Raw genomic sequence first — 20,286 nt, 5'->3', positions numbered from 1 at the left:
ACCATTAGGTTCCAGTGACTGTTTCTTGATAAATTATAATATACCTCTTTTGATTTTCTCTTTTTCCTACACTCTTTTTATTTGCCACACAAATTTATTATTCCTGCCAGTCATTTCCACCAAGATGGTAACATTCATGAAGTTTTTTTACAAAAGCAGGCCAGGCATGGTGGCTCACGCCTATAATCCCAGCACTTTGGGAGGCCAATGCTGGTGGATCACTTGAGGTCAGGAGTTCAAGACCAGCCTGGCCAACATGATGAAACCCCATCTCTACTAAAAGTACAAAAATTAGCCAGGCATGGTGGCAGGCACCTGTAATCTCAGCTACTTGGGAGGCTGAGGGACCAAAATCACTGGAACCCAGAAGGTGGAGGTTGCAGTGAGCCAAGATTGCACTACTGCGCTCTAGTCTGGACGACAGAGCAAGACTCTGTCTAAAAGAAAAAGCAAAAAAAAAAAAAAAAAAAAAGCAATACATTTTTGTAAAATTATGATTGCAATAGATAACATACACTTGCACATATGAACAATGCAAATTTAGCCTTTTAGCCTCACTACATCATAACAGCCGCATGCTTTATAATCAATTCAATTAAAATTAAAATTTAATCAATATTTCAGTTTAATTGTAGTCATCTCAACTGACGCTTTCTAAGCACTAACTCAGTGCCTGGTATCACAACACTGACAATGATAGGAGCAATGATACCCAGACACCCAGCAAGATATAAACACAGTGATGTTACATCACAGTAATAAGACACTCTTCTCATTAAGGAAACAAGATGTACACATGTGGTCTAATTTGGATACGGGACAAGACAATTAAAAACTACTGCTATGTATGGAAAATTAAATTTGTATGGAATTAGATTAAGTATAGATTTGTTTTGTCTTCACTTTAAAACACTGCTAAAATGAGTTCAAAATATTTTGCCCAGGCTGGGTGCGAGCCTGTAATCATGCTTGTAATTCCATCACTTTGGGAGGCCAAGACAGGAGGATCACTTAATCGCAGGAGTTTGAGACAAGTCTGGGCAACATAGTGAGACCACTGTCTCTAAAAAAATTTAAAAATTAGCCAGGCATGCTCGTGTGTGCCTGTAGTCCCAGCTACTTGGGAGGCTGAGGTGGGAGGATTGCTTGAACCCATGAGGTCGAGGCTACAGTGAGCTATGATCCTACCACTGCATTGCAGCCTGGGCAACAGAACAAAAGCCTGTTTAAAAAAAAAAAAATTGCCCAAAGTCATTCAGAGAGTCAGTGACTAATTTCAGAATAAAATCTATTTCTATCCCATTCCCCAATTCCATATTACTCAATTCTATATTCATAAATTTAGCTAATCTTTATTTAAACATTTCATCTCTATTGATAAATTTAGAAATCTTTAATATATTAAAAATCTATTAATAACTAATATAATAATTCAATTTATTAAATTTGCTTTGGAAATTACTAATATAAATATTATTATGGAGGTTTGTCCCCAAAATTTTTATAATAGAGTAAAGGTTTATATGTCAACAGTCACAATGTGATTGATTACATTAGAAAATTATAAATATGCTTCTTTAGTTCTATATATATTTTCTCTGAAAACATTTTAAATTAATTTAACTTGATTTTATAAAGAAATTATATATAAGCTGGGCCTGATAGCTCTCGCCTGTAATCTTAGCACTTCAGGAGGCTGAGGCAAGGGGATCACTTGAGGCCAGGAGTTCAAGACCAGCCTGGTCAACATGGCAAAACCCTGTCTCTACTAAAAATACAAAAATTATCGAGGCAAGGTGGTGCACACCTGTAATCCCAGCTGCTCGGGAGGCTGAGGCAGGAGAATTGCTTGAACCCAAGAGGCAGAGGTTGCAATGAGCTGAGATCATGCCACTGCACTCCAGCCTGGATGACAAAGCGAGACTCTGTCTCAAAAAAAAAAAAAAAAAAAAAAAGAAGTTGTATATAAAAGTGATTTACAGTAAAATAAACTCTTTTAACACATTGAGGAAACCCAAACTTTAGTCCCAGTACTGTAAACTAGCACTACTAGCGTTACTGTAATATGCTGCGTGGCGTTTATGATGATGATGTCTGACAATGTATCCTTTCACAAAGCTTATTTGTGACTGAATAGGCTTCATTCCGGCTGCTCCCATTTCCTCAGTCTGGTTCGTCATACCTATAGCAGCTAGAATTCTCCTCATGGATCACTTCCTTCCTGCCCATCCTTTGTTCATTATATTCACCATATCATATATGCCTGATCATCAAAGTACTCCACCAGGACTACTCACTGACACCACCCCCACTACACCACATGATCTAATCAATGTTCAGGATCACACAGATTACCATAGTAATCCCACACATGGAAGAAATCCTAAGGTGATCTCTCCTCCCTCCCTCTCACTCTGAAAATTTTTGTCTTTCCTGTCTTTTAAAAGTTAACTCCCAGCTTACTATCTTCATTAAGTTTCTACCATTTAATCCCATAATTTTTTAATTCCTTGCCACCTATGGTGCTTTAATTTCTGCTATTTATCATTAATTGCTCTTGGCTGGGCACAGTGGCTCTTGCCTGTAATCCCAGCACTTTGGGAGGCTGAGGTGGGAAGATCGCTTTAGCCCAGGAGTTTGAGACCAGTCTGGGCAACATGGCGAAACCCTGTCTCTACACAAAATACAAAAATTAGCTGGACCTGGTGGCATGCACCTGTAGTCCCAGCTGCTTGGGAGGCTGAGTTGGGAAGATCGCTTGAGCCTGGGAGGCAGAGATTGCAGTGAACCGTGATCACACTATGGCACTCCGGCCTGGGCAATGGAGTGAGACTCTGTCCCAAATAAATAAATAAAAAAAAATTTTTTTTAAATTGCTCTTTCTCCGAATGTGAAGTTTTCTACAGTTAGGTGGTGAGCCTATAGAAGCTCCATCTTCACCCCAAAGTAACAGGCACATTAAACCCCAGTTGGTTGAAATCCAGTTTCTTCTAAATAGCAGCAGTACTCTATTTGCCCTCCAAATGCTTAGGGAAAACTCCCCTTCTATCCATTTCCAATGCTTTCCCCTCCCCTACTTTTCTAAAACTCTGAGATCTTACACTATAATATGCAAGGATTTCCTACTTAAGCATCTATTCGTGGGCTTGGATTTGACTTTATAGCTGGTGTGTCAGGTGCCCCAGTGTAGAGAACACATTTCCTCCATTTATTTTCTTGGTATTAGAAACTCACTCGGATTAACCATGCAACAAATGCAGCAACAGTCCTTTAGGAATTCCTATACTTGTGCTATTGAATTAAAATATTCTCAATCTTCTCATTATATCATAACCAATCAAAATAAGGATTCCTTTCTACTCAAATATTATGCTTAAAAGTTATCTTCTTTCTGTTTTTCCAGGTGCAAGTAGTTGTTTATACCATTAATGTGATTTTCCCTACTAGAGTCCTTAAATGCACTGGAAGACCAAGACTTAGAGGCTCTCATGGCAGATCTGGTAGCAGACATCAGTGAAGCTGAGCAGAGGACAATCCAGGCACAGAAAGAGTCCTCGCAGAATCAACATCATTCAGCATCTCTACAGGCATCAAATTTTAGTGGTGCAGCCCCTCTTGGTCATGGAACAAATGTTGCTGCCACTGGTATCAGCCAATATGAGGATGACTTACCACCTCCACCAGCTGATCCTGTGTTAGACCTTCCACTGCCGCCACCACCTCCTGAACCTCTCTCTCAGGTAAGTGCATGGGACCAGAGACGGCAGGGCCATCAGCCTCTGCTACCTATCACTGATGTTCTCTGAAGTGATCATTACATTCCAAAGTTTGTGCATCCAAAGATCTGACATACTAAAAAACCAAGATACAGAGCATGCTCGTTGCAAAGCTAGAATGCTGCGTAAACAAGCCACATGGGTGTATATCAAGAATGTATTAGGGTCATATTCAGGATTGACTATAGTTTGCTTAAAAAATATTTGTATGCAAACACTCTTTGATAAAACTCAGTCTTTTGGGGACATGTTTTATTAATATCATATTGAAATGTGGAACTGATTGTATATTTCCGTGTCCCTGCTCCTAGCTCAGTACATAGAGATTGGACGGCATTCATTATACATTTTCTGAGTAGAGTGAAATTGAATTTTGTTGAACTTGGCAGCCCTGTTCAGTAGGACAGGCACATCCAAGTATCACTTGTAATGTCATAGTTGGGGAGGGTGTTACAAAGCAGGCAGGTGATGGGTGCTTGATATTGATAAATTTCTGAATATTGAAAAACAGACAACTGGAAAGTTTAAATTATCATTATTTGGGATATTAACTCATAGTATGTCTCTCATAAAAGTAAAAAGAGCACTTTTAAGGATTTTCTTTATAGAGTAAGCCAAATATTTTAGAGGAGAGTCCAGTTCAATTTCTGCTTCCACAGTTGTCACACTGTGTCATGATGTTTGGTCCTCACAATAAGAGCCTAGGGACCCTGAAGGTCATACAATGCCTTTTGAATGAACAAATATTGAACATAAATCAAATATTAAATTATACTCTATCACACACAGTGCTCTACTGTGTACTTATTATAGAAAATTTATGTGAAAATGGAGATCAATATAGAACAGAGACTCTTAATGTAGGGTCCATGAAGATTTCGAGGGGGCCATGCAACCCCTGAAAGTAAACAAAGTACAAAGTTGAATGCACTTGTGAAGCTTTATGGGCTTTCTTAAAGGGGCTTGTGGCTCAAAAAACAATTTGAGAACCACTGCTATAAAAAGATATATGCCTATATTCAAGTAATTAGAATGTAACCAGAACAGCTCCTTTCCTTATCATTATAAATAGAAGACAGACTTAACTTGCCAAACTCAAAGAACTTTGGGCTCATAAAATACTTCACTCACTTTTCTGCCTGTTCATATGAGCTTTTCAGTGCTCATATGTTTTTTGGTGAATTGTAAGTTTAAATTTCATTCTCTTGGGCCTGGTGCAGCGGCTCACGCCTGTAATCCCAGTACTCTGGGAGGCCAAGGCAGATGGATCACAAGGTCATGAGATCAAGACCATCCTGGCTAACACAGGGAAACCCCATCTCTATAAAAATACAAAAAATTAGCCGGGCATGGTGGCGGGCACCTGTAGTCCCAGCTACTTGGGAGGCTGAAGCAGGAGAATGGTGTGAACCTGGGAGGCAGAGCTTGCAGTGAGCCGAGATCGCACCACTGCACTCCAGCCTGGGCGACAGAGCAAGACTCCATCTCAAAAAAAAAAAAAAAAAATATATATATATATATATATATATATATATATTCAGTGTCTCTTAACCTTTGGGGACATTAAGAACCCCTTTAAGAATCTAATTTAAAAAAATAGAAATCCCCAAAAAGACATCCTGATCCAAAAGTGTGTATATAATTTCTGAGAGTGTTCAAATCCCTGGAGATGTGTCAATCTACAGATTCCTTAGGTCGGATCCCAGTTTGTGGGCCAAGCAGATTTTTGTGATCTAAATATACGAACCACTGTTAAAGTCATCATTTCATCTTTTAAGTTACCATTCCCAAGCTATAAAGAGTGGCTGCCTTCTATATCTTTGAGCTGAAGAATTTTGTTATAGCCATTTAAATTCTGAAAATTGAATGTTTCGGGTGATGGATACCCCATTTATCCAGATGTGATTATTACACATTGTATGTCTTTAAAAAGTAATTAATACATTCTGAAAATCAAGCATGTGAAATTTGGTAACTTTTGCTAACATAAAGTAGCTAAGACACTAGCAATGACAGAAGTGATTACTCACTGGTATTATTTAATGGACTGTAATGAAGAATATCTTGCCCTTTTTCAGGAAGAGGAAGAAGCCCAAGCCAAGGCTGATAAAATTAAGCTGGCACTGGAAAAACTGAAGGAGGCCAAGGTTAAGAAGGTGAATCATGAATCCCATTTGCGTGGGGGCAGTTAAATTAAGGACCTGTGGTTATGCTTAATGATAAAAACAAAATGAAGCCAGGCACGGTGGCTCACACCTGTAATCCCAGCACTTTGGGAGGCTGAGGTGGGTGGATCATGAGGTCAGAAGATCGAGACCGTCCTGGCTAACACGGTGAAACCCCCTCTCTACAAAAATAAAAAAAATTAGCTGGGTGTGGTGGCAGGTGCCTGTAGTCCCAGCTACTTGACAGGTTGAGGCAGGAGAATCACTTGAACCCAGGAGGCGGAGGTTGCAGTGAGGTGAGATCGAGCCACTGCACTCCAGCCTGGGAGACTCCGTCTCAAAAAAAAAAAAAAAAAAAAGAAAGAAAGAAAGAAAGGAAAAAAAAAAAAATGTTGAGTGATACTTTCCAAATAGTTGTAATTTTCAAAAACTTTTAAGGACAAAGGTAAAGAACAATTGTTCTTTCTATATCATCAGTTAGCTCACTTGTGATTGATAAATAAGGGATTTGTGTTACTATAAACGTAGAGGTTTCCTTGGCTTGTACATGATTTTTTTTTGCTGGCTTATACATGAATTTTCCTGGGAGCTGGAATGGTGGGAGTAGAATTATACCTTCAACAAGAAAGGAAAGGACCTTTGGCTTGGCTCTGTCCAGGCAGGGGCCCTTTCAGCTCTATCTTAAGAAATTTTAAAACAAGGCCGGGCACGGTGGCTCACGCCTGTAATCCTAGCACTTTGGGAGGCCGAGACGGGCGGATCACGAGGTCAGGAGATCGAGACCATCCTGGCTAACACGGAAAACCCCCGTCTCAAATAAAAAATAAAAAAAAAAAAAAAAAAACTAGCCGGGCGAGGTGGCGGGCGCCTGTAGTCCCAGCTACTTGGGAGGCTGAGGCAGGAGAATGGCCTGAACCCGGGAGGCGGAGCTTGCAGTGAGCTGAGATCCGGCCACTGCACTCCAGCCTGGGCGACAGAGCGAGACTCCATCTCAAAAAAAAAAAAAAAAAGAAATTTTAAAACAAGTTTGCACATCCAGGGCTCCCTTCCTTTGAGCCGGCCTCTCCGGGATTTTGCAAAGTTCTGGGTTGATAGCAGGTGGCGCCACCTTTGGAGACTGCCTTAACTGGGTCAGAGCTCAGCTTCTGTTGGCCTGGCCTCCGCTTTTCCGCAATTGCTCTTGTGCCCTTTTCCTATGCCCTGGCGCAGCCGTCAGCCCTGCTGCTGCCCTAGATGTCCAAGTTATCTCCCAGGGTACCAAATGCTGTTTTTGCTGGTGCTCTGGTTTCAAAATAGGTTTTGAGTAATCTGCCCTTAACCCTACTTTCCTAATAAGCCTGTAACTTGATCATGCATGTTTTTTTTACAGAGTATAGGTCTTTGAAGAAGACATGTATTGTATTATAGCAAGAGATACAGCTGCATTTAACCTCACTAGAAGAATATACCTAATGATAATAAAGTGTTAATAATAGTTAGGCTGGGCGCGGTGGCTCACACCTATAATCTTAACACTTTGGGAGGCTGAGGTGGGTGGATCACCCGAGGTCAGGAGTTCAAGACCAGCCTGGCCAACACAGTGAAACCCCGTCTCTACTAAAAGTACAAAAATAAGCTGGATACAGTGGTGTGCACCTGTAATCCCAGCTACTCAGGAGGCTGAAGCAGGATAATCATTTGAGCCCAGAAGGCGGGGGTTGTCGTGAGCCAAGATTGCACCACTGTACTCCAGCCTGGACCGCAGAGCGAGACTCCATCTCAAAAAAACAAAAAATTTTAAAAAATAGTTAATTTGGTAAAGTAAGGGAAAGATGAAACAGTCTTCATCGTGTTTTGTTTCAAGACAGGGTCTTGCTCTATCACCCAAGCTGATCATGGCTCACTGCAGCCTTAAACTCCTGGGGTCAAGCAATCCTCCTCCTTCAGCCTCCTGAGTAGCTGGAACCACAGGCATGTACCACCATGCCCGGCTATTTTTATTTTTTGTAGAGTTGAGGCCTCCCTATGTTGCCTAGGCTGGTCTTGGACTCCTAGGCTCAAGCGAGCCACCCATCTCAGTCTCACAAAGTGCTGGGATTACAGGTGTGAGCCACGATGCCTGGCTCTTCATCTGATTTCAACTGCTGAAGCAAATAACATCTCTTGAGACTCATTCAAAATTTTCTGTTGAGAGTTGCATGAATTGTCCTTTTCACATAGGGCTTTACGCTTTCTATTCCCATGGCACCTATCACAGTTCTCTGAATGAAGGCGTTCAATACCTGCCAATGGATGGATATTCAGGAAGTAGTCCTTGGCTGCCCCTGGAGCCAGACTTTCAAGGTTCATCTTGGGGAGTCTTCCCAGATTAGTCTGGTTCCACTCATTCCAAACGTGCCCAAATTTCCTTACCATTTTCTCCGCATTTTCCACAAGTGATTAATTCCACAGTCAGTCTTTGGAACTCCACATCCTCATGTGCCTTGTCCTTTTCTCAAATCTTGGTTAAATTCAACTTTCCTCCTGCTCAGTCCTGGGCGCTCAGTGAGCTACCCTGGTTCAATCACTCTCTCACCTACAAAATCATTTTTTTTAAGAGACAAGGGTCTCACTCTGTTGCCCAGGTTGGTCTCAAACTCCTGGCATCAAGTGATCCTCCCACCTGGGCCTCCCGAAGTGCTGGGATTACAAGCATGAGCCACCACACCTGGCCTCAGCTAATGATTTTGTTGCCCGTGTTGCAGGGAAAATAGACTCAGTCAAAACAAAAGTTGCGCAAGCTCCCGCCAAGACATCTACCTATCTACCTGCGTGCATCTCTACCCACATATCCCATATTCTTTCCTTAATGATGGATGAATCATTATGTTTCTGCCGAGGGCCAGCTTCTTCTCTTGGGCTTCTGTCTCTCTTCTTGTCCTCCTCTGCTCAAAAGTCTCTGATGTCTGCCCACCTCACACATGAAGCCAGAATGAATCCTCCCGGTGGCCTCCAGTCCCTGCATGACATGGCGACCAGTCACCTCCCTGGCCTCATCTCCCAGCATTCACTCCTTCATTCCCCTCATTCCAGCTGCTGGTCTCCTGACTGCCCCTCAAGCACTCCAGGCCTGCCCTTGCCTTGGGACCTTGCCGCCCACATCCCCAGTACTCCCAATCCTTCCCCCACTTTAGTGTTCCCCTCAGTGCTTAACACTACCCTATTTGTGTGTGTGTGTGTGTGTGTGGGTGTGTGTGTGTGTGTCAAGGTCTTGCTCTGTCACCCAGGCTGGAGTGCAGTGGTGCTATCACAGCTCACTGAAGCCTCAAATTCCTGGGCTCAAGTGATCTTACCACCCAGCCTCCCAGGTAGCTTGGACTACAGGTATGCACCACCATGGCCCGCTATTTTTAAAAATTATTTGTAGAGAAAGGGTCTGGCCATGTTGCCCAGGCTGGTCTCAAACTCTTGGCCTCAAGCAATCCTCCCACTTCAGCCTGTCAAAGTGCTGGGATTACAGGCATGTAATAGTGGTTAAAATAGTTAATTTGGTAAATTAAGGAAAAGATGAAACGGGCATGTAATCCAGCACTTTGGGAGGCTGAGGTGGGAGGATTGCTTGGCCTGGCCTACTTTACTTATTTGTCCTATGTATTGCCCGTATCCCCTCCCCACCATCCCATAGGATCTTCCCCAGGGATCTTTGTCTCTTTTCCCCACCAATGTATCCCCATCTCTTAGAATAGATGCCAGGATCACACAGAGGTGAATAAGTCAAGTGTGGTTCCTGCTTGTGGAGAGTTAGAGTCTAGTTAGACTCTAGCTCTGAAGAAAATAAACCAGGGAGAAGTGACAGAGAGTACACAGGCAACCCTTCCGGATGGATTTGGTGCCAAGGAGGCCTCTCTGAGCAGGCAGCCCTGGAGGGAAGGCCTCTGGCCAGAAGCAGTTGGATGCACATGGGTGTGGTGCTAGGGGGCATTCCGGGCAGAGGCAACGGAGAGTGAAAGATGGTCCAGCAAGAATGAGCTCCGGGAGGTGGGGAAAAAAGGAAACAACTGAGGACAGAGAGGCAGCCGGGAGACACAGGGTCTCATAGGTCCACGGAGAAGTTTGAGTTGTATTGTAAGTGCAATGGGAAACCATTTGAGGGTTTTAAACAGGGGAGTGTAAGATGAATATATGGCTTTTAAAGGTTATAACGGGCCAGGCACAGAGGATCACACCTCTACTCTCAACACTTTGGGAGGCCGAGGCAGGAGGATTGCTTGAGGCCAGAAGTTAAGACTAGCCTGGGCAACATAGCAAGAGCCCATCTCTACAAAAATAAAAATTGTTTTTCATTAACTGGGCATGGTGGTTCACACATGTAATCCCAGCTACAAGAGGCTGAGGTGGGAGGATCCCTTGAGCCCAGGAGTTCAAGGTTGCAGTGAGCTATGATCACACCACTGCACGTCAGCCTGGGTGGCAGAGCAAGATCCTGTCTCTAAAATAAATAAGCATGGGTCATACTGGCTGCTTTGTGGAAAATGGATTGTAGGGGCAAGGTATGAGAGCAGGATTCTAGCACAAAATCTCACACATGGATAAACGTGTTGATCACACATGGATGGCAGCTGAGGATGAGCTGTGCTGAGTCACTGACTTTACCTCTCAAGATAAAAAGACAAAAGAAAAAGGTAACAGTAAACTTCATAATTAGACTATTTCAAACCCCTGGATTATGTATAAAATATATTATTTATATATTTTCAGAAGCGGAAATGAAAAGAGAAGTTGTTTCTTAGATTAAAAGATAGAACAACTAGCAGGTTCCATCCATTCGCTTCAGCTGGAGATTAAGAGAACAGAAGGAGAGGGCAGGTATCTCCTGCCATATATCAGAAAGTGAGAGTGTTGCCATGATTTAGTTTAGATGAATTATAATGGTACACACAAAGCACAAGCTGCCTTGATTCAACAAGGAAGATGGAAAACAGAAGCCACTCTGATCAGTGAGGAAGGAAAGAAAATTACGAAGACAAGTTATGTATTTGCTCTGATTTCAGACACTCCGAATATATTTGTTCTGTGATGCAGAATATTAAGAAAATAACTGAGACACACTCATGCATTAAGAGAATAACTGCAATGTACTCATGCGTAATCTACAACATGTTTTTAAAGGATGGAAATCAAATCTGTCTGTCATACTTTGCCCTCAAGTATTCTGTGGGCTGTTGACATCATTTTGAATTACAAATGATGTACACAGCTTGTGCTACAAAGATTTTGGAACTAGAAACAGAATCAGACTCATGCATTACTTTTATTGTTTTTTTAAAAGCCCTGTGACACCAGAGAACGGTTCCATTTGTAAATTTTATTACAGAAGCAAAAAAACAAAACTGTAAATGACTTAGGTCTAAGATATTTTTGTATTTAGCATCTTGCCAAAAAAGAAGAAATTATAAAAGCTATAAAATCTTTAATGGATTATTTCAATTTTTTCACCCTTGAATCACTTTGCCCCATACCATATAGTGTAAATAGGAAAGCATTTAGCTTACTAAATCACATAACTGTGATTTAATGTTATGTGTTGGTATAGAGCTACTCTTTAGCTTGCAAATGTGAGGGAAGCTGTGAAGAATAGTAAATATAATTTCTTCTTGTTAAACATCACAAGACTTCTCTTGGTTGTGTGTGTGTGTGTGCATGCGTGTGTGTGTGTGTGTGTTTTCTAAATTTTATAATTGTGGACATTCGTAAGTACATGTGGATTAACTCTAGTTTCCAATTTCTGCAAAAAGAAACCTTTAATCATAGCCAGATTATGTGGTTTAGTATTTTTTCTCTATATAAATGTTTTTATAGAACATAAAAAACAGCAACACGTGTTTTATTTTCTCAAGAATTCCTAAGCGGGATTGAAATGTAGTCAAACATCATTAATCTTTCCATCAGAAACATTAAATTTTCTAAGCCTTAACATTGGTAGTGTGTCTTAGCACATGTAGCTACTTTACAGCAGTAATTCTCAGCAGAGAGCAGCAAGTACGCCTTCCACAGAAAATAAATCCTAGTAAAGACCGCTATTTGAAGAATTCTTCTTTTTCCATGCAACCCTCCATGACTCATTTCTAAGGTCACATGAATGGACCTTTGACACTGTGTTAGTTGGGCCTACCATTTTATCATCAAAAGACAAATACAGGGAAAAAGCAACTATCCAATTACAGATGTCTGAGTTAGAGATTTTCAAGGGGAAAAAAAAAGTATTCTTTAGGAAACCCTGGGATAAGGCTCTGGTTTAAACGGTCCCTGGAGGAAGAAAGCATTTTGACTGCCCCATGTCTACATTTTGATCTTGGGGGTGTATGTGAATGTTGGAAATAGAAGGTGTTACATGAGTGCTTCAACTTTTGGTTGCTGCCTGCAACTCATCCAAATGGTTACCACCACACACACCCTTCCGTTGCTATCAGTAACTCTGCAGAACCATCTACAGGAGCTACACTCTTCAATCTGTTAACTATAGAGTGTTAGGAAGGAATGAAGCTACAGCCATACAACCCTGATCATGCTCCATCTCATCTGATCTCAGAAGCTAAACAGGGTCAGGCCTGGTTAGTACTTGGATGGGAGGCAGGAATGGGACAGAACCTGGCTGCTCAGAACCTAATCCAAACTTGAGGAGAGAAAGAAATGTTATCAAATTTATGGTTTCTCTCTCCCTTTTCAGTCCATCTGATCACTTTTTTTTAATAACGATGCGTCTTATTGGTGAATAACCAGGACCAACCATAAGCTCATATGCTACAAATACACAGGTGTCAAAGAAAATCCAAAGCCTAGCTGCATTATTTCACGAATTAATTCTGTTACATTACATGAAAATCAGGGTCTCTCTAACGAATAAGATTTTAGTTGTTGTTGTTGTTTTCTTTCCTTTTTTTTTTTTTTTTTTTTTTGAGACGGAGTCTCACTCCATCCCCTAGGCTGGAGTGCAGTGCTGCAATCTCAGCTCACTGCAACTTCTGCCTCCCAGTTTCAAGAGATTCTCCTGCCTCAGCCTCCTGAGCAGCTGGGATTACAGGCACATGCCACCACACCTGGCTAACTTCTGTATTTTTAGCAGAGACAGGTTTTCATCCTGTTGGTCAGGCTGGTCTTGAACTCCTGACCTCATGATCTGCCCGCCTCAGCCTCCCAAAGTGCTGAGATTACAGGCGTGATTCACCGTACCCAGCTGAATCAGGTGTTTTAATAACTTTGACAAGTTGCCAAGAAAAAGTCAAGGATATTCTGTGTTTTTGTTGAAGATAAGTAAATGCAGCTTCCTCCAAACCTACAGATTTGGAATAAGATTACTATCAATTTTATTGTGAATTTAATTCAATAGAATATTTTGAAAATGGAATAAAAAATAAATTAGGGGCTGGATACGGTGGCTCATGCTTGTAATCCCAGTACTTTAGGAGGGTGAGGCAGGAGAACTGCTTGAGGCCAGGAATTTGAAACCAACATGGGCAACATAGTGAGACTTTGCCTCTACAAAAAAAAAATGAACAACAATTAGCTGGGTGTGGTGGTGCACACCTGTGGTCCCAGCCACTCAGGAGGCTGAGGTGGGAGGATCAGTTGAGCTCAGGAGGTCGAGGCTACAGTAACCCAAGATGACACCACTGCACTCCAGCCTAGGCAACAGAGCAAGACCCTGTCACACACACACACAAAACAACCCCAAAATTAGATTCATCATGTGCCTGCAAAACAGCTTATTTCTCAGTCTACATTCATTTCACTTAATCCAATTCTGATCTCAAATGTGCCCTGCTGTAACTATCTGTCTCTCAGTGGGGTTCCCTCAGTGACACTGTGTTGAGATATGCCCTGTGGACCTTCAAAGAATTGTGGATTAACCAACTTGGTATCTTCAGACTCTTGGGTTGCACGAAATGGGACTCAACTCCAGCTAAGCAAAAGAGAAGAGTTTATTATAAAGAAACAGGTGGCTGGGGTGCTGGCTTACACCTGTAATCCCAGCGCTTTGGGAGGCCAAGGTGGGTGGATCACCTGAGGTCAGGAGTTCAAGACCAGCCTGGCCAACATGGTGAAACGCCATCTCCACTAAAAATTAAAAAAAAAAAAAAAAATTAGCTGGGCATGGTAGCAGGCACCTGTAATCCCAGCTACTAGGAAGACTGAAACAAGAGAATCGCTTGAATCCAGGAAGCAAAGGTTGCAGTGAGCTGAGATCACGCCACTGCACCCCAGCCTGGCCGACAGAGTAAGAATCCGTCTCAAAATAATAATAATAATAATAATAAAGATACAGGCATAGCTTTTAATCTAGAAAAGTTTCTGGGCTCCAGGATGGAATAAGAAAAGGGAAAGATTATTGGGAAAGAAAGAAGCTAGCACTTTTTTTGTTCTCTTTGTTTTCTGTCTCTGCCACCAGAATGCCCTGTCTCTGAAGGCTAAACAAGGACTTTGTTTATTATCTGTTTTCTCTTTTTGTGAATTGGTTTCTCCACCTCTATAATCCTAGCACCTAAAACAAGTGCCTGGCATGCAAGTGAGTTTAGATGGAGCAAGTTCACCAAACACATTCTCACATAAATTTGCAGAAACAGTAGCAACTTTGAAACCTTTATCTTAGTAGCCTTCTCCAGTTGCTGAAATTTACTGGCTGCCTCATGGTTCTATCCTCAGCTCGTCGTCAAGGTGCACATGGACGACAACAGCACAAAGTCACTGATGGTGGATGAGCGGCAGCTAGCCCGAGATGTTCTGGACAACCTTTTCGAGAAAACTCATTGTGACTGCAATGTAGACTGGTGTCTTTATGAAATCTACCCGGAACTACAAATTGGTAAGTCCCATCCCCAGCAATGGGCTGTACTCCAAAAACCTTGTGGGTTTGCTGTATTACGGGCCTGGGTTTATTCTCTTTTTTTCTCTTTAATTTTACATAAAAAATAGACATGGGGTCTCACTATGCTGCCCAGGCTGATCTCAAACTCCTGCGCTCAAGCAATCCTCCCACCTGGGCCTCCCAAAGTGCTGGGATTACAGGCGTGAGCCACCATGCCTGGCCTGGTTCTTCCTTGAGAAGACTTTGGTTCAAGGCTTTCACTTCCCTTATATGAGATTTAGTGCTCGACTCTTCATTTTGTTGTAGTGAAGAGACTTGGATTCTAGCAGGTGGTGGCCAGACCTTGGGGGATATAAGCATTATTACTGCTGCTTCTCTAGTGGTTCCATTTGGGAAAGAAAGCGACTGGATGATACTGACTAAGATACTGCATGGTTAATAAGCTGAGCAGGTGGCAGGAGAGCCTGGGTATCTGTCGGCTAATGCCTCTTTAGTGGTTGCTTCCTTAACCGACCATAACCCTGCCACAGTCTCCCACCAGTGCTCATTTCCCCTTCCTCCCTCCCCACTTGCTTAATCTCTGACACTTTGTCTTGTGGAAGAGGCTCAGCCTCAGAGTGCAAAGAACAATTGGTAGAAATTGGTGGAATTTTTCAAAAGCGGAAAAAAGGTTAACTGAAGATATACTGTTACTTCTCATTCTAGGTAGTGGTGGTGGTGGTGTTGAGACAGGGTTTTGCTCCATTACCAAGGCTACGGTGCAATGATGCAGTCATGGGTCACTGCAGCCTCAGCTCCTGGGCTCAAGCGATCCTCCTGCCTCCGCATCCCGAGTAGCTGGGACTATAGGCATACATATCACATTTCTCATTTTTAATAATGGGACAGTCGTCCCTCAGGAGAGCTGGGTGGGACAGAATTGCCTGTGCTGGAAGCTTTAGGAGCAATTTTTTTTCTGGATAAAATGGTTTACACTAAAACAGTCCCTTGACGTTGTCTTCAGTTCTATGAGTCAAGGGAAGAAATGAAAGCCTTTCTTTATGTTTTAATTCAAGCATTCACACGTTGCTTTTAGAGTGTTAAGGAGTGATATTTTAGAGTACACACTGTGACTCTCACAGTTTCATTCAAAGTGTTTCACCAGTCATTGACTGACTGTCCACCTCACGTAGAATGTTTGCCACCATCTGGGACTATTTAAGGTAAAAAATGTCAGCCTGAAAAAAGTACGTCTCCAGGTACACTGGCATATGCCTGTAGGCTGAGCTACTTGGGAGGGTGAGGCAGGAGGATTGCTTGAGCTCAAGCCTGTGAATAGCCACTGCACTCCAGCCTGGACAACACAGTGAGACCCCATCTCTTAAACAAAATGAAAGAAAAAAGTGTGACAGCTGACCATTGTCACTGTGTTATGGGTTTTTTTTTTGTTTGTTTTTTTTTGTTTTTTTTTTTTGAGATGGAGTCTCACTCTGTCGCCCAGGCTGGAGTGCAGTGGCCGGATCTCAGCTTACTGCAAGCTCCGCCTCCCGGGTTCACGCCATTCTCCTGCCTCAGCCTCCCGAGTAGCTGGGACTACAGGCGACCACCACCTCGCTCGGCTATTTTTTTATATTTTTTTTGGTAGAGACGGGGTTTCACCGTGTTAGCCAGGATGGTCTCGATCTCCTGACCTCGTGATCCACCCATTTCGGCCTCCCAAAGTGCTGGGATTACAGGCTTGAGCCACCGCGCCCGGCCTGTGTTATGGGTTTTTTCATCTTGTTTTTAATGGAAGATAACTTGAAGACAATGAAAGATAAACATAATAGAAATATTACAGTGTGGCATCATGTGAGAATTATTAATAAGAATCCTAGGCACCTGATGAAACTCATGAAGATTAACTCAGTAATAGCTTGTTTCTCACTTGGAACCCCTGATGTCTTGGGTCTGAAAGAATACCTTTTCTTATTTCATCAGAGAGGTTTTTCGAAGACCATGAAAATGTTGTTGAAGTCTTATCAGACTGGACAAGAGACACAGAAAATAAAGTACTATTTTTGCAGAAAGAGGAGAAATATGCTGTATTTAAAAACCCCCAGGTAAGATGACCTGCATATTATTAAACCCTATAAAGTATGAAGGATTTTCTTTTTTGAGACGGAGTCTCACTCTGTCACCCAGGCTGGAGTGCAGTGGCATGATCTTGGCTTACTACAAACTTCACCTCCCAGGTTCAAGCAATTCTCCTGCCTCAGCCTCCCCAGTAGCTGGGACTACAGGCGTGCACCACCAGGCCCAGCTAACTTTTTGTATTTTTTAGTAGAGACAGGGTTTCACCATGTTGACCAGTAAGGTCTCGATCTCCTGACCTCGTGATCTGCCTGCCTCAGCCTCCCAAAGTGCTAGGATTGCAGGCATGAGCTACTGCGCCCGGCCAAGGATTTGTTTTAATGTCACCTGTATACTAACCACACCATTCATTGTCTCACAAAATATCACAAATATATTATTTTCAAATAAACACAGACTCAGCTCTTAAGCTGTATGTAAGTTAACAGCCCTTTGAAGGATTCAGAAAGAGAAGAATCCATTTTGCTTTATTTTCATTCCAAATCCAAAACGTATCTCTCTGCGGTTGTCTGATCCTCTTCTGTCCCTGTTTCCGTGTGGCTGCATTAATCCGATATATCTTCATGCACTCACTGTTGGTTCTTCCTGCTTCCTACTTGAAAGATGCTCTTTTCTTTGTTGTTTGTATTTGGTGCTTATATTTGCCAGGAAAACTAAAATGACCACCTGGAAAATGTGCAAGTTACTGTGATTTCGTTACAAACAATTTGTGCCAGTAAAAAGCATAAATTTATATTTGTTCTTTTTTTCATATTTGTTCATATTTGTTCTTCATATTTGAAAATGCTTCCTTCAAGTCATGTGTACAAGGATGTCCAGGCTTTTTCCCAACTGAGGCCTCAAGCAACTATAATTGTGTGAGGGTCATTACCTTCTTTTTGAAAATCAAAGAATGTTAAAGGTGAAGAAGTTCCTCTCCATTTTCCAGACACCTTTCCCTTTTACAGGTTTAAAAAAAAAAAGTGTCATATCATTAGAGGGAGAATTAGGGCAGCTTCCTTGTGGGAAAATGTATCCTATAAATGCTATTTTCTGGGGTCTTCCTTGGGTTGTATGGTGGCTGACTGACAACAAAGCAATTAAATAGTATTATTTGTGATAAATATCAAGCCATAAAAATACAAAGTTTTCCACCCGTAACTACCTTCAATGCCATGCTTTTTTTTTTTTTTTCTTTTTTGTTGTTGTTAGACAAAGTCTTGCTCTGTTGCCAGGCTAGAGTGCAGTGGCGCAATCTTGGCTCACTGCAACCTCTGCCTGCCTCCTGGGTTCAAGCAATTCCCCTCTCTCAGCCTCCCGAGTAGCTGGGACTACAGGCGCATGACACCACCCCGGCTAATTTTTTTTTTTTTTTTAGTAGAGATGGGGTTTCACCATGTTGACCAGGATGGTCTCGATCTCCTGACCTCATGATCTGCCCGCCTCGGCCTCCCAAAGTGCTGGGATTACAGGCGTGAGCCACTGCACCCGGCCCAATGCCATGCTTTAACAACTGCATTAGTGAAGGTACCATCTAAGTTGCTGTAGCAAAGAGACTCTTAAATCAGTGGTTCAAACAAGCTACAAGCTTATTTCTCTCTCACACACTGGTCCAGGCACAGGTACACAGGTAGATAGACCTAGTGGAATGGCGCTGCCATTTTCAATATGTGGCTTCCATCTTTGGTTCCATGGTAGCTTTTCTGCCTCACCATTTTCCAGTCCATAGGAAGTGAGGGAAGAGCCGGGGAAATGCACATTCAGGCTTATGCCTCCATCCCATTGGCCAGAAGTTAGTTCCATAATGACACTGAGCTACAAGAAAAGCTGAGAAATGTAGTGTCTATCTGAACAACCATATGCACAGCTAAAACTAGGGAGTTACATTCAGGGCCACCACTTTGCATAACTCTTCCATGAGGCACCTTTCCCCTTGAATCTATAAAAATAATGCTCAGGAGTCATGCAACATGGCTATGCTATTGTATAAGAGAAGGTATAGCTATTGTCTAACTAAGATTAGCCATGGTGGGAGAGTCAGAGATTACCTCCATACCCCTTTAGGCTGGATCAGAGATTACCTCCACATCCCTTTAGACTGGATTTAGAAACCAAATTGACACCAGAGAGATTAACAAGAAAAAAGCATACACATTTTGATCAGTTTTACATCTACATGGGGATCTTCACAAGAGTCCAAAGTCTAAAGAAGTGGCCGAGGCAAGATGCTTCTATACTTTTTTAACAAAAAACAATAAATTTGAGAAGAAATGACAGAACAAAGAGGATCTGGCTAGGGGCAGTGAAGTTTCTAGGGGAGTGTAAACCAGAAAGTTTCTGATAGGTCTCAATCAGTTTAGAAGTTTCTTTTGCCAAGGCTTAAGGACACTCCTAGAAGAAAACAAACAAACAAACAGAATCACAGAAACAGTCTGTGGTCTGTGCCCTTCTCCAAAGATGAATTTCAGGGCTTCAACATTTAAAGGGGATGCCAGGCACGGTGGCTCCTGCCTGTCACCCCAGCACTTTGGGAGGCTGAGGTGGGCGGATCACTTGAGGTCAGGAGTTCGAGACTAGCCTGATCAACATAGTGAAACCCCATCTCTACTAAAAATACAAAACTTAACGGGCATGGTGGTGGACGCCTGTAATCCCAGCTACTTGGGAGGCTGAGGAAGGGAGAATTGCTTGGACCCAGGAGGCAGAGGATGCAGTAAGCCAAGATAGCACCACTGCACTTCAACCTGGGTGACAGAGCAAGACTCCATCTCAAAAAAAAAAAAAAAAAAAAAAAAACAACGTAAAGGGGAAAAGTCAAGGAGGGGAAAGAGGGAGGGGCATGGTAACGCACATGTTGCAAGAGAAAAAGAGCAGGTAGGGAAAGAGCGAATAACTGTATTCCTCTCCCGCTCAGTAAGTTGGAACTTTACAGAAGATAAGATGAACATAGAATTGCTTGTGGAGATATTTAACCTTTTATTTGTAGCTGTCTGTTTAGGAACAAAAGGGTGCAAGGCAGTGTCTTGCATGACTCAGCTTTCAGCTTACTTTATTCCTTTTGGCAGCACGAACTGGGGTCCCGCGTTTTTATATTCCTTTCACTAAAGGGCGTCACCAGAAGATCTATGGGGGGAGACAAGGGTTACTTTATCTATAGTGGAAGATAGAAGTTCCTTTGTTGAGTGTATTTATTCAGCTCCTTTGCAGCCCAGTTCCCAGTCTCTGGTGATAAGGGCTATTTTCTCGCCCTGAAACGCTGAGGGTTCCCCTTCAGAGGAATCCTGATGGCTTGCTGCCTGCAGGAAGAGAAGGTCGGCTCACCCTTTCTGGGACCCCAAAGTCTCCAATGTTTTCAACTAGAAGTAATCAGTGCACCAATCTAGCGTTTTGGGGGATGGCATGTCTTTCAGTCCTTCAGTGGGCATCTGCAGTT

General features: G+C 42.4%; 1 protein-coding gene across 7 annotated transcripts in view; it reads left to right on the top strand.

The window, feature by feature from the left end:
* LOC101007826 (amyloid beta A4 precursor protein-binding family B member 1-interacting protein) overlaps nucleotides 1-20,286 on the top strand; it is a 128,878-nt gene that overhangs the window by 59,002 nt on the left and 49,590 nt on the right. For 5 of the 7 annotated variants that reach the window (XM_031652447.1, XM_021943122.2, XM_021943120.2 and 2 more), the window contains 4 exons: nucleotides 3,448-3,740; nucleotides 5,855-5,932; nucleotides 14,600-14,759; nucleotides 16,722-16,843. In XM_031652447.1, the coding sequence (XP_031508307.1) occupies nucleotides 3,448-3,740; nucleotides 5,855-5,932; nucleotides 14,600-14,759; nucleotides 16,722-16,843 (653 nt within the window). Of the gene's footprint in view, nucleotides 1-3,403; nucleotides 3,741-5,854; nucleotides 5,933-14,599; nucleotides 14,760-16,721; nucleotides 16,844-20,286 lie in introns of all 7 variants that reach the window. The other 2 variants (XM_021943123.2, XM_031652449.1) reach the window with 2 other exon arrangements.

This window comes from Papio anubis, chromosome 11 (genome assembly GCF_008728515.1).
Source record: "Papio anubis isolate 15944 chromosome 11, Panubis1.0, whole genome shotgun sequence".
Lineage (NCBI taxonomy): Eukaryota > Metazoa > Chordata > Mammalia > Primates > Cercopithecidae > Papio > Papio anubis.
This window is presented reverse-complemented; position numbering and strand designations above follow the sequence as displayed.